This window comes from Bombina bombina, chromosome 5 (assembly GCF_027579735.1).
Source record: "Bombina bombina isolate aBomBom1 chromosome 5, aBomBom1.pri, whole genome shotgun sequence".
In the NCBI taxonomy this organism is placed as follows: domain Eukaryota; kingdom Metazoa; phylum Chordata; class Amphibia; order Anura; family Bombinatoridae; genus Bombina; species Bombina bombina.
The window spans coordinates 989,843,194-989,858,201 of NC_069503.1; the positions used below are offsets into that span (position 1 = coordinate 989,843,194).

General features: G+C 40.2%; 1 protein-coding gene across 1 annotated transcript in view; it reads right to left on the minus strand.

The window, feature by feature from the left end:
* Positions 1–15,008, minus strand: part of INTS8 (integrator complex subunit 8) — a gene marked incomplete in the record, with an annotated part of 407,787 nt that overhangs the window by 105,375 nt on the left and 287,404 nt on the right. Inside the window, 1 exon segment of the mRNA XM_053715214.1 lies at positions 6,157–6,190. Within this exon segment, the coding sequence (XP_053571189.1) occupies positions 6,157–6,190 (34 nt within the window).

Here is a 15,008-nt window from a genome sequence, read left to right on the forward strand (position 1 = left end):
CAGACATGTTAAACAGGCTTAAACTTGTCAACAAAGCACAAAAAACGTTTTAAAACAAAACCGTTACTGTCTCTTTAAATTTTAAACAAAAAACACTTTATTACTGAATATGTGAAAAAGTATGAAGGAATTGTTCAAAAATTACCAAAATTTCACCACAGTGTCTTAAAGCATTAAGAGTATTGCACACCAAATTTCAGAGCTTTAACCCTTAAAATAACGGAACCGGAGCCGTTTACAAATTTAACCCCTATACAGTCCCAGCTATAGCCTTTGCTGTGACCTAACCAAGCCCAGAGGGGAATACGATACCAAGTGACGCCTTCTAGAAACTTTTCCAGCTACTTTCAGATCCTCACACATGCATCTGCATGTCTTGCTCTCAAAAAACAACTGCGCAGTAATGGCGCGAAAATGAGGCTCAGCCTACAACTGGGAAGGCCCCCCTGACTGGAAAAGGTGTCTAACATAGTGCCTGCCGTTAAAAAACGTTCCCCAAGTTTATAAATGAGAATTATCAGCATAAACATGTATAAAATGCCCAAATAAAGCAATCGATTTAGCCCATAAAAGTGTCTACCAGTTTTATAGCCCATATTAAGCCCTTTATTCTGTTTGCTTGACTAAGAAAATGGCTTACCGGTCCCCCTGAGGGGAAATGACAGCCTTCCAGCATTACATGGTCTTGTTAGAAATATGGCTAGTCATACCTTAAGCAGAAAAGTCTGCTAACTGTTTCCCCCAACTGAAGTTACTTCATCTCAACAGTCCTATGTGGAAACAGCAATCAATTTTAGTTACTGTCTGCTAAAATCATCTTCCTCTCACAAACAGAAATCTTCATCCTTTTCTGTTTCAGAGTAAATAGTACATACCAGCACTATTTTAAAATAACAAACACTTGATAGAAGAATAAAAAACTACATTTAAACACCAAAAAACTCTTCACCATCTCCGTGGAGATGTTGCCTGTGCAACGGCAAAGAGAATGACTGGGGTGGGCGGAGCCTAGGAGGGACTATATGGCCAGCTTTGCTGGGACTCTTTGCCATTTCCTGTTGGGGAAGAGATATTCCCACAAGTAAGGATGACGCCGTGGACCGGACACACCAATGTTGGAGAAAACATCATCAGAGAAGGATAAATCAGTATGTTGTTGGTCATTTAAAACTATTTAAAGAATATAGTTTAAAACCTTTGAAGAAGGAATAAAAGAAAATTCTCAGCCTATTCCATTCCCTAGTATAGGGAATTGGAAAGAAAACCTCTAAAGAAATAAATAGGCAGAAATAATGTCAGCTAGTCTTAAAGAACTAGTTACCTTCATATACAAAATAATCAACACCTTTTCAACAAAGAACAAATGTACTTTAATAATTGAAAAATAATAAAAAAGTAGATTTGTTAGTGTCAATATCTGATGAAGAAAATTTCTGAAAGAGAAAAAAACATCATCAGAGAAGGATAAATCAGTATGTTGTTGGTCATTTGAAACTTCAATAATTAAAAAAGAAGTGAAAAAGACCTAAAAATGTTATTAGAAGGCACGAAGTCAGACAAAGCCTTTAAAATAGAATCAGAAAAATATTTCTTGTACATAAGATGTAAGAATGGAAATATATAAAGCATAAATACTAATGGATTCTGCATGTAAAAGTATATCATAATAACTTATTACAAACCATAGCTAAAGATAAACATTTATAACATTTAAAATAAATGAACTTAGCTTTGGTAGAACTGAAACTCAGTTAAGCGTTTTTCCAGAAGTGGCTTCTGATTCAGGGTTAATCTGAGACATGTTGCAATATGTAATAGAAAAAACAACATATAAAGCAAAATTGATCAAATTCCTTAAATGACAGTTTCAGGAATGGGAAAAAAATGCCAATGAACAAGCTTCTAGCAACCAGAAGCAATAAACAATGAGACTTAAATATTGTGGAGACAACAATGACACTCGAATTAGCGCCAAAAAAACCGCCCACATTATTTGGCGCCTAAATGCTTTTGGCGCCAAAAATGACGCCACATCCGGTAACGCCGACATTTTTTGGCGCAAAAAAGTAAAAAAAATGACGCAATTTCCGGCGACACGTATGAAGCCGGAAATGACAAGAAAATTTTTGCGCCAAAAAAGTCCGCGCCAAGAATGACGCAATAAAATGAAGCATTTTCAGCCCCCGCGAGCCTAACAGCCCACAGGAAAAAAGTCAAATTGATTTATTCATATGCATTATCCCAAATATGAAACCGACTGTCTAAACATTTATTTGCCTTGATTCAGGATGTTCAACGTTCCTTATTTCAAACACATATATTTAGAACTTTATATAAAAGTGCCCAACCATAGCTTAGAGTGTCACAGAAAATAAGACTTACTTACCTCAGGACACTCATCTACATGTAGTAGAAAGCCAAACCAGTACTGAAACGAGAATCAGTAGAGGTAATGGTATATATAAGAGTATATCGTCGATCTGAAAAGGGAGGTAAGAGATGAATCTCTACGACCGATAACAGAGAACCTATGAAATAGACCCCGTAGAAGATCATTGAATTCAAATAGGCAATACTCTCCTCACATCCCTCTGACATTCACTGCACACTGAGAGGAAAACCGGGCTCCAGCCTGCTGCGAAGCGCATATCAACGTAGAATCTAGCACAAACTTACTTCACCACCTCCATGGAGGCAAAGTTTGTAAAACTGATTTGTGGATGTGGTGAGGGGTGTATTTATAGGCATTTTGAGGTTTGGGAAACTTTGCCCCTCCTGGTAGGAATGTATATCCCATACGTCACTAGCTCATGGACTCTTGCTAATTACATGAAAGAAATAAGGCATCTAAGCTTTTTTCTTGGTTCAGAACTCTGGACAGCAGTTTTTGATTGGTGGATGAATTTATCCACCAATCAGCAAGGACAACCTAGGTTGTTCACCAAAAATGGGCCGGCATCTAAACTTACATTCTTGCATTTCAAATAAAGATTCCAAGAGAATTAAGAAAATTTGATAATAGGAGTAAATTAGAAAGTTGCTTAAAATGTCGTGCTCTATCTGAACCACAAAAGAAAAAATTTGGGTTCAGTGTCCCTTTAACCAGAAACCCAGTGTTGTTCCAGAGATTTAATCTCTAAAACTCAGTCTACAAAATTCCTGTGGCTAGAAATGACAACACATATCAAGAAGTTATATACGTTTAGCAGGCAGGGTTCTGTAGGTGAACTTCATATGTTTATTTTGATTAGTAGCTTTCATATGACAGCACAGATACAGTAGAGATAGTAGATACGAGATTTGTCAGGAAAGTGCTTCTGTATTTTGGAAGAAAATCAGTAAGAGGTCTCTCCAGTTTTAAAAAGCTTTGACACATTATTGTAGCTGGCTCACTAAAGATTACTCATCCCTCTATTTTTAAGGGGAGAAAAACAAAAATCACACACACGACACACTTATTGTGTGCCTGGTCAATGCTTTAACCGATAAGTAAAGAGATTGAAAGAAGTGAAGAGACATAAAATGCGACTGGCCTTACCGACTGCATCGTCTACCAAATTTTAAATAAGCTAAAATAGTAGTTCCCAAGTCCTGTTCTTATGCCATTTTACAGACTGCTAGTCAGACCTCATCTGGAATATTGTGTACAGTTCTGGAGACCATTTCTCCAAAAGGAAATAAAATAAACTAGAAACGGTCCAAAGCATGGCTACTAAAATGGTACATGGTCTAAAATACAATACGTACAGAGACATTAAAGGGACAGTAAAGTCATAATTAGACATTCATGATTTAGCCAGAGCAAACCATTTTAAACAACTTTCCAATTTACTTCCATTATTTAAATTTGCTAAATAAGTTGTCGATTGGTGGCTACATATATATACGGATTGTCATTGGCTCACCCATGTGTTCAGTTAGAAACCAGTAGTGCATTGCTGCTTCTTCAACAAATGATACCAATAGAATGTAGCAAATTTGATAAGAGACGTAAACTTGAAAGTTGTTTAAAATTGCACGTTCTACCTAAATCATTAAATAAAAATTTTGGGCTTCATGTCCCTTTAAGTCCCTTCATATATTTGAATGTGTTATATAGTGTGGAAGCTGAAAGCATACCAGAACAATCTTAAATGGCCAGTAAACCCACAAAATAATGTTATATAATTCTGCACATCAGCTTAGCGCAAACTTTGTACCTTAAAAGATTAAAGTGAAAAAATACAACGAAATTTACTTTCACAGTACGCCGCTCCTGGCTCTACTGAGCGGGTCTGTTTGTTTTCCCTAAGCCATCAGGCATGCTGTCTATTCACAGCCGGCCCGATCGCTCCATTAAACTCAATGTAACTCGCTCCTGCTACCAGACCAGAGTGGGAGCGAGTTACATTGAGTTTAATGGCGCGATCGGGCTGGCTGTGAATAGACAGCGTGCCCAATGCGCTTAGAGGAAAACAAACAGACCGGAGCAGCTTACCGTTAAAGTACATTTCGTAGCATTTTTTCACTTTAATCTTTTAAGGTACAAAGTTTGCGCTAAGCTGATGTTATATAATTCTGCACTATGTGCAGAATTATATAACATTATTTTGTGGGTCTACTGGCCCTTTAAGTTAGAGGGTACCATATTCAGGAGAGATGTGAAAAAGCATAAAAAAAAAAAAAAAAAAAAAAAAAAAAAGGGTGGTGTGGATTTATGGAAGGACATGGTAAACACAAGGACTATAAAATAATAAAAAAAATGCCTAAATAAGGCTATCCTGAAAAATATGTAATATTGGTAGACTTGAGGGCCTTCATGGTTCTTATCTACTGTCAAACTCTGTTTCTATAAAAGGAATCTTTATCTTAAAAGGGACATAAACATCCACATTCGACATGCTTAGTAGTGCGTTTCAAATTCGAAAAGAAGCGTTTTTGCAATAAATGTGATTGTAAATGTGCTCCCAGTAAGTTATCACATGTTCTTACTACACATGACGACAACAGAGCGCACAGCAAAAGATAAAGTTCAGAATAATTTCATTTAATCTGCTTTAAAACAACATGAAACCCCAAATATTATTTCATGATTAACAGAGCATACACTTTTAAACCACTTTTCAATTTACTTTTAGGCTTAGGAGGTGGAGCTAGCTGCTGATTAGTGGCTGCACATATATATGCCCTGTGTCAATGGCTTGGTAATGTAATCAGCTAGCTCCCAGTAGTGCATTGCTGCTCCTTCAACAAGAGAATGAAGCTAACATTATAAAACAAGTAAATTGTAAAGTATTTTAAAATTGTATCTGAAACATAAAAGAAAAACCATTTGGGTTTCATGTCCCTTTAAAATTCAGAAAAATATATTTATGTAGTATCATAGAAACCGTTAACAATGTAAGTAGGCTTACTTCTTGTCAGGAACTGGGAAACACTTGCAAGCTTTAAAAAAGGGACCACTCTGACTATCTTGCTAAGGTTTGAATATTGAGCTGATATACAAAATATACAAAATACACATAGGGATTTAGTGAATGTTCCACAAAATTGAATGAGGAAAAATAATGAATTGCATTGAAAGTAAGAAATTACTATTCTTTTCTCTTCACACATAGTAGAAGCAAACTCACCAAGGAAAGGACCCCAGATGTGTACATAGTAAGGCAAAAGAGAAAAACTACAGATAAAATAAAAGTGCACTTAGTAAAATGCAATGAGATGTTTTTGCCCACCTGTTGCTTAAAGGGGACATACAAGTAAAAATTACAGACAAAATGACAGCTTTAAATTCACTTCTATTATCAAATATACATTGTTCTCTTGGCATCCTTTGTGGGAAAGCATATGTACATATCCTCAGCACCAGCAATGCACCACTGGAGCTAAATGGTGATTGGTTGCTACACACATTTGTCTCAATATTGGCTCACCAGCTAGCTCACAGAGCTGACTTTGACTGTGCGTTCAATTCCTTTACAATTATTAAGCTCAAGTTGTATGCAGGAAATACTGCACTTTTATGTCCCTTTAAGAAACTGGTGAATTGGCTTCTATTGTGAATTAAAAGGGTATTCCTTGCAATTTTGCTAGATAAAATACTTTTTAAATTTTAAAATAGCACTGTTGTCAACTTTGATGTAGCATAAAAGCGTAATTTGTAATTGGATTATTTACCCGTAGCTTTTTAATGAAAGAAACCAGTTCACTCCTGAAAGACAAAGTAAAAAAAAAAACACATTTACATTACAGTTTAATTTTGTCACTCTAAACAGTTTTACACACAAGTCATATTCAATAACACATACACATCTATCTATCTATCTATCTATCTATCTATCTATCTATCTATCTATCTATCTATCTATCATGTGAATGTCTGCATATAATCTAATACACATATCAATGTCATTTTTAAAACTAAGAATTTGGACTAAACTGCCATTTTGTTTATTATAATTTGTTAGAGGATGTAATTTTAACAAGTCTATGTGTTTAATCGCCCCAAAAAAGGTTAAACATAGCTAAGGTTCTGCTCAAAAGCTTCAGAACTACTAACCAGTGGAAATGGCCAGTGACCCTGTAACAGCAAAACCCAGCAGGGGGGAAAATGCAACTGCTGATTGGGTCACAAAATGCAAAGGAAGGGGCTAAAAACATAGTAAAAGCCCCATTTGGGATTCGTAGAGAACTGCAGATCCCAAGCAGGAAGCAGCCAGCGAGCCAATTGGCAGAGGGGTTAAACACACAGAGTTGGAGCCTCAATAGTGCTGTAACAAATTAAAAAAACAGAATTTATGTTTACCTGATAAATTGCTTTCTCCAACGGTGTGTCCGGTCCACGGCGTCATCCTTACTTGTGGGATATTCTCTTCCCCAACAGGAAATGGCAAAGAGCCCAGCAAAGCTGGTCACATGATCCCTCCTAGGCTCCGCCTACCCCAGTCATTCGACCGACGTTAAGGAGGAATATTTGCATAGGAGAAACCATATGGTACCGTGGTGACTGTAGTTAAAGAAAATAAATTATCAGACCTGATTAAAAAAACCAGGGCGGGCCGTGGACCGGACACACCGTTGGAGAAAGCAATTTATCAGGTAAACATAAATTCTGTTTTCTCCAACATAGGTGTGTCCGGTCCACGGCGTCATCCTTACTTGTGGGAACCAATACCAAAGCTTTAGGACACGGATGAAGGGAGGGAGCAAATCAGGTCACCTAAATGGAAGGCACCACGGCTTGCAAAACCTTTCTCCCAAAAATAGCCTCAGAAGAAGCAAAAGTATCAAACTTGTAAAATTTGGTAAAAGTGTGCAGTGAAGACCAAGTCGCTGCCCTACATATCTGATCAACAGAAGCCTCGTTCTTGAAGGCCCATGTGGAAGCCACAGCCCTAGTGGAATGAGCTGTGATTCTTTCGGGAGGCTGCCGTCCGGCAGTCTCGTAAGCCAATCTGATGATGCTTTTAATCCAAAAAGAGAGAGAGGTAGAAGTTGCTTTTTGACCTCTCCTTTTACCGGAATAAACAACAAACAAGGAAGATGTTTGTCTAAAATCCTTTGTAGCATCTAAATAGAATTTTAGAGCGCGAACAACATCCAAATTGTGCAACAAACGTTCCTTCTTTGAAACTGGTTTCGGACACAGAGAAGGTACGATAATCTCCTGGTTAATGTTTTTGTTAGAAACAACTTTTGGAAGAAAACCAGGTTTAGTACGTAAAACCACCTTATCTGCATGGAACACCAGATAAGGAGGAGAACACTGCAGAGCAGATAATTCTGAAACTCTTCTAGCAGAAGAAATTGCAACTAAAAACAAAACTTTCCAAGATAATAACTTAATATCAACGGAATGCAAGGGTTCAAACGGAACCCCCTGAAGAACTGAAAGAACTAAATTGAGACTCCAAGGAGGAGTCAAAGGTTTGTAAACAGGCTTAATTCTAACCAGAGCCTGAACAAAGGCTTGAACATCTGGCACAGCGGCCAGCTTTTTGTGAAGTAACACAGACAAGGCAGAAATCTGTCCCTTCAGGGAACTTGCAGATAATCCTTTTTCCAATCCTTCTTGAAGGAAGGATAGAATCCTAGGAATCTTAACCTTGTCCCAAGGGAATCCTTTAGATTCACACCAACAGATATATTTTTTCCAAATTTTGTGGTAAATCTTTCTAGTTACAGGCTTTCTGGCCTGAACAAGAGTATCGATAACAGAATCTGAGAACCCTCGCTTCGATAAGATCAAGCGTTCAATCTCCAAGCAGTCAGCTGGAGTGAAACCAGATTCGGATGTTCGAACGGACCCTGAACAAGAAGGTCTCGTCTCAAAGGTAGCTTCCAAGGTGGAGCCGATGACATATTCACCAGATCTGCATACCAAGTCCTGCGTGGCCACGCAGGAGCTATCAAGATCACCGACGCCCTCTCCTGAATGATCCTGGCTACCAGCCTGGGGATGAGAGGAAACGGCGGGAACACATAAGCTAGTTTGAAGGTCCAAGGTGCTACTAGTGCATCCACTAGAGCCGCCTTGGGATCCCTGGATCTGGACCCGTAGCAAGGAACTTTGAAGTTCTGACGAGAGGCCATCAGATCCATGTCTGGAATGCCCCACAGCTGAGTGACTTGGGCAAAGATTTCCGGATGGAGTTCCCACTCCCCCGGATGCAATGTCTGACGACTCAGAAAATCCGCTTCCCAATTTTCCACTCCTGGGATGTGGATAGCAGACAGGTGGCAGGAGTGAGACTCCGCCCATAGAATGATTTTGGTCACTTCTTCCATCGCCAGGGAACTCCTTGTTCCCCCCTGATGGTTGATGTACGCAACAGTTGTCATGTTGTCTGATTGAAACCGTATGAACTTGGCCCTCGCTAGCTGAGGCCAAGCCTTGAGAGCATTGAATATCGCTCTCAGTTCCAGAATATTTATCGGTAACAGAGATTCTTCCCGAGACCAAAGACCCTGAGCTTTCAGGGATCCCCAGACCGCGCCCCAGCCCATCAGACTGGCGTTGGTCGTGACAATGACCCACTCTGGTCTGCGGAATGTCATCCCTCATGCCAGGTTGTCCAGGGACAGCCACCAACGGAGTGAGTCTCTGGTCCTCTGATTTACTTGTATCTTCGGAGACAAGTCTGTATAGTCCCCATTCCACTGACTGAGCATGCACAGTTGTAATGGTCTTAGATGAATGCGCGCAAAAGGAACTATGTCCATTGCCGCTACCATCAACCCGATCACTTCCATGCACTGAGCTATGGAAGGAAGAGGAACGGAATGAAGTATCCGACAAGAGTCTAGAAGTTTTGTTTTTCTGGCCTCTGTCAGAAAAATCCTCATTTCTAAGGAGTCTATTATTGTTCCCAAGAAGGGAACCCTTGTTGATGGAGATAGAGAACTCTTTTCCACGTTCACTTTCCATCCGTGAGATCTGAGAAAGGCCAGGACAATGTCCGTGTGAGCCTTTGCTTGAGGAAGGGACGACGCTTGAATCAGAATGTCGTCCAAGTAAGGTACTACAGCAATGCCCCTTGGTCTTAGCACAGCTAGAAGGGACCCTAGTACCTTTGTGAAAATCCTTGGAGCAGTGGCTAATCCGAAAGGAAGCGCCACAAACTGGTAATGTTTGTCCAGGAATGCGAACCTCAGGAACCGATGATGTTCCTTGTGGATAGGAATATGTAGATACGCATCCTTTAAATCCACCGTGGTCATGAATTGACCTTCCTGGATGGAAGGAAGAATAGTTCGAATGGTTTCCATCTTGAACGATGGAACCTTGAGAAACTTGTTTAAGATCTTGAGATCTAAGATTGGTCTGAACGTTCCCTCTTTTTTGGGAGCTATGAACAGATTGGAGTAGAACCCCATCCCTTGTTCTCTTAATGGAACAGGATGAATCACTCCCATTTTTAACAGGTCTTCTACACAATGTAAGAATGCCTGTCTTTTTATGTGGTCTGAAGACAACTGAGACCTGTGGAACCTCCCCCTTGGGGGAAGTCCCTTGAATTCCAGAAGATAACCTTGGGAGACTATTTCTAGCGCCCAAGGATCCAGAACATCTCTTGCCCAAGCCTGAGCGAAGAGAGAGAGTCTGCCCCCCACCAGATCCGGTCCCGGATCGGGGGCCAACATTTCATGCTGTCTTGGTAGCAGTGGCAGGTTTCTTGGCCTGCTTACCCTTGTTCCAGTCTTGCATTGGTCTCCAAGCTGGCTTGGCTTGAGAAGTATTACCCTCTTGCTTAGAGGACGTAGCACTTTGGGCTGGTCCGTTTCTACGAAAGGGACGAAAATTAGGTTTATTTTTTGCCTTGAAAGGCCGATCCTGAGGAAGGGCGTGGCCCTTACCCCCAGTGATATCAGAGATAATCTCTTTCAAGTCAGGGCCAAACAGCGTTTTCCCCTTGAAAGGAATGTTAAGTAGCTTGTTCTTGGAAGACGCATCAGCCGACCAAGATTTCAACCAAAGCGCTCTGCGCGCCACAATAGCAAACCCAGAATTCTTAGCCGCTAACCTAGCCAATTGCAAAGTGGCGTCTAGGGTGAAAGAATTAGCCAATTTGAGAGCATTGATTCTGTCCATAATCTCCTCATAAGGAGGAGAATCACTATCGACCGCCTTTATCAGCTCATCGAACCAGAAACATGCGGCTGTAGCGACAGGGACAATGCATGAAATTGGTTGTAGAAGGTAACCCTGCTGAACAAACATCTTTTTAAGCAAACCTTCTAATTTTTTATCCATAGGATCTTTGAAAGCACAACTATCCTCTATGGGTATAGTGGTGCGTTTGTTTAAAGTGGAAACCGCTCCCTCGACCTTGGGGACTGTCTGCCATAAGTCCTTTCTGGGGTCGACCATAGGAAACAATTTTTTAAATATGGGGGGAGGGACGAAAGGAATACCGGGCCTTTCCCATTCTTTATTAACAATGTCCGCCACCCGCTTGGGTATAGGAAAAGCTTCTGGGAGCCCCGGCACCTCTAGGAACTTGTCCATTTTACATAGTTTCTCTGGGATGACCAACTTGTCACAATCATCCAGAGTGGATAATACCTCCTTAAGCAGAATGCGGAGATGTTCCAACTTAAATTTAAATGCAATCACATCAGGTTCAGCTTGTTGAGAAATGTTCCCTGAATCAGTAATTTCTCCCTCAGACAAAACCTCCCTGGCCCCATCAGACTGGGTTAGGGGCCTTTCAGAAATATTATTATCAGCGTCGTCATGCTCTTCAGTATCTAAAAACTCTAAGCCATCTCCGTGGAGATGTTGCCTGTACAACGGCAAAGAGAATGACTGGGGTAGGCGGAGCCTAGGAGGGATCATGTGACCAGCTTTGCTGGGCTCTTTGCCATTTCCTGTTGGGGAAGAGAATATCCCACAAGTAAGGATGACGCCGTGGACCGGACACACCTATGTTGGAGAAATGTAACTTTTGCACTGTAATGACCCTTTAAAGGAACATTGTACACTCGGTTTTTCTTTGAATAAATGTTTTGTACATGATCTATTTTTATAGCAGATATGGAAGTGTTTTTGCTCTTTTTATTTTAAAGTGAAGGTAAACTTTGGTGAATGAAAGCCCGTTTTTTAAAAATACTATACTGGTACATAAATATATGTGAAACAATTCTGGTGTTGTATCACAAATAGATTTAGGTGGTTGTACAGTTGCCGATCAAAACTGCAAATCTTTATTATTTTATGAAATATATGGGTTTTACATTGTCTTTCAAACCATGAATATATAGGAATTATAAATCCTATAAGAGTTGATTGTTCTTTATAGATGTTTAACCCCTTAATGACCACAGCCCTTTTCCGTTTTCTGACCGTTTGGGACCAAGGCTATTTTTAAATTTCTGTAGTGTTTGTGTTTAGCTGTAATTTTCCTCTTACTCATTTACTGTACCCACACATATTATATACCGTTTTTCTCGCCATTAAATGGACTTTCTAAAGATACCATTATTTTCATCATATCTTATAATTTACTATAAAAAAAATATAAAATATGAGGAAAAAATGGAAAAAAACAATTTTTTTTTAAATTTGACCCCCAAAATCTGTTACACATCTACAACCACCAAAAAACACCCATGCTAAATAGTTTCTAAATTTTGTCCTGAGTTTTAGAAATACCCAATGTTTACATGTTCTTTGCTTTTTTTGTAAGTTATAGGGCCATAAATACAAGTAGCACTTTGCTATTTCCAAACCACTTTTTTTCAAACTTAGAGCTAGTTACATTAGAACACTGATATCTTCCAGGAATCCCTGAATATCCCTTGACATGTATATATTTTTTTTTAGTAGACATCCCAAAGTATTGATCTAGGCCCATTTTGGTATATTTCATGCCACCATTTCACCGCCAAATGCGATTAAATACAAAAAAATGTTCACTTTTTCACAAATTTTGTTACAAACTTTAGGTTTCTCACTGAATTTATTTACAAACAGCTTGTGCAATTATGACACAAATGGTTGTAAATGCTTCTCTGGGATCCCCTTTTTCCATAAATAGCAGACATATATGGATTTGGTGTTGCTTTTTGGTAATTAGAAGGCCGCTAAATGCCACTGCGCACCACACGTGTATTATGCCCAGCAATGAAGGGGTTAATTAGGGAGCATGTAGGGAGCTTGTAGGGTTAATTTTAGCTTTATTGTAGTGTAGTAGACAACCCTAAGTATTGATCTAGGCCCATTTTGGTATATTTCATGCCACCATTTCACCGCCAAATGCGATTAAATAAAAAAAAAAGTTAAATTTTTCACAATTTTAGGTTTCTCACTAAAATTATTTACAAACAGCTTGTGCAATTATGGCACAAATGGTTGTAAATGCTTCTCTGGGATCCCCTTTGTTGAGAAATAGCAGACATACATGGCTTTGACGTTGCTTTTTGGTAATTAGAAGGCCGCTAAATGCCGCTGAGCATCACACGTGTATTATGGCTAGCAGTGAAGGGGTTAATTAGGTAGCATGTAGGGGAGCTTGCAGGGTTAATTTTAGCTTTAGTGTAGAGATCAGACTCCCACCTGACACATTACACCCCCTAATCCCTCCCAAACAGCTCTCTTCCCTCCCCCACCCCACAATTGTCCCCGCCATGTTAAGTACTGGCAGAAAGTCTGCCAGTACTAAAAAAAAAGCTATCCTTGATAAAAAAAAAAGAGGCATATTTACATATGCTGCTCTGGAGGATCCCCCCTTAGCCCCCAACCTCCCTGATACCCCCCCCCCCCAAACAGCTCTTTAACCATCCCCTTCTAACTTATTAGTAGCCATCTTTGGTACTGGCAGCTGTCTGCCAGTACCCAGTTTATAGTAAAAACAGAATTTATGTTTACCTGATAAATTACTTTCTCCAACGGTGTGTCCGGTCCACGGCGTCATCCTTACTTGTGGGATATTCTCTTCCCCAACAGGAAATGGCAAAGAGCCCAGCAAAGCTGGTCACATGATCCCTCCTAGGCTCCGCCTACCCCAGTCATTCGACCGACGTTAAGGAGGAATATTTGCATAGGAGAAACCATATGTTACCGTGGTGACTGTAGTTAAAGAAAATAAATTATCAGACCTGATTAAAAAAAAAACCAGGGCGGGCCGTGGACCGGACACACCGTTGGAGAAAGTAATTTATCAGGTAAACATAAATTCTGTTTTCTCCAACATAGGTGTGTCCGGTCCACGGCGTCATCCTTACTTGTGGGAACCAATACCAAAGCTTTAGGACACGGATGAAGGGAGGGAGCAAATCAGGTCACCTAAATGGAAGGCACCACGGCTTGCAAAACCTTTCTCCCAAAAATAGCCTCAGAAGAAGCAAAAGTATCAAATTTGTAAAATTTAGAAAAAGTGTGCAGTGAAGACCAAGTCGCTGCCTTACATATCTGATCAACAGAAGCCTCGTTCTTGAAGGCCCATGTGGAAGCCACAGCCCTAGTGGAGTGAGCTGTGATTCTTTCAGGAGGCTGCCGTCCGGCAGTCTCATAAGCCAATCGGATAATGCTTTTAATCCAGAAGGAGAGAGAGGAAGAAGTTGCTTTTTGACCTCTCCGTTTACCAGAATAAACAACAAACAAAGACAGTTTGTCTGAAATCCTTAGTAGCTGCTAAGTAAAATTTGAGAGCACGAACTACATCCAAGTTGTGCAACAAACGTTCCTTCTTTGAAACTGGATTAGGACACAAAGAAGGCACAACTATCTCCTGGTTAATGTTTTTGTTAGAAACAACTTTTGGAAGAAAACCAGGTTTAGTACGCAAAACCACCTTATCTGCATGGAACACCAGATAAGGAGAAGAACACTGCAGAGCAGATAATTCTGAAACTCTTCTAGCAGAAGAAATTGCAACCAAAAACAAAACTTTCCAAGATAATAACTTAATATCAACGGAATGTAAGGGTTCAAACGGAACCCCCTGAAGAACTGAAAGAACTAGGTTGAGACTCCAAGGAGGAGTCAAAATTTTGTAAACAGGCTTGATTCTAACCAGAGCCTGAACAAAGGCTAGAACATCTGGCACAGCTGCCAGCTTTTTGTGAAGTAACACAGACAAGGCAGAAATCTGTCCCATCAAGGAACTTGCAGATAATCCTTTTTCCAATCCTTCTCGAAGGAAGGATAGACTCTTAGGAATCTTAACCTTGTCCCAAGGGAATCCTGCAGATTCACACCAACAGATATACCAAATTATGTGGTAATTTTTCTGGTTACAGGCTTTCAGGCCTGAACAAGAGTATTAATAACAGAATCTGAGAACCCTCGCTTTGATAAGATCAAGCGTTCAATCTCCAAGCAGTCAGCTGGAGTGGGTCGAACGGACCTAGAACAAGAAGGTCTCGTCTCAAAGGTAGCTTCCATGGTGGAGCCGATGACATATTCACCAGATCTGCATACCAAGTCCTGCGTGGCCACGCAGGAGCTATCAAAATCACCGACGCCCTCTCCTGATTGATCCTGGCTACCAGCCTGGGGATGAGAGGAAACGGCGGGAACACATAAG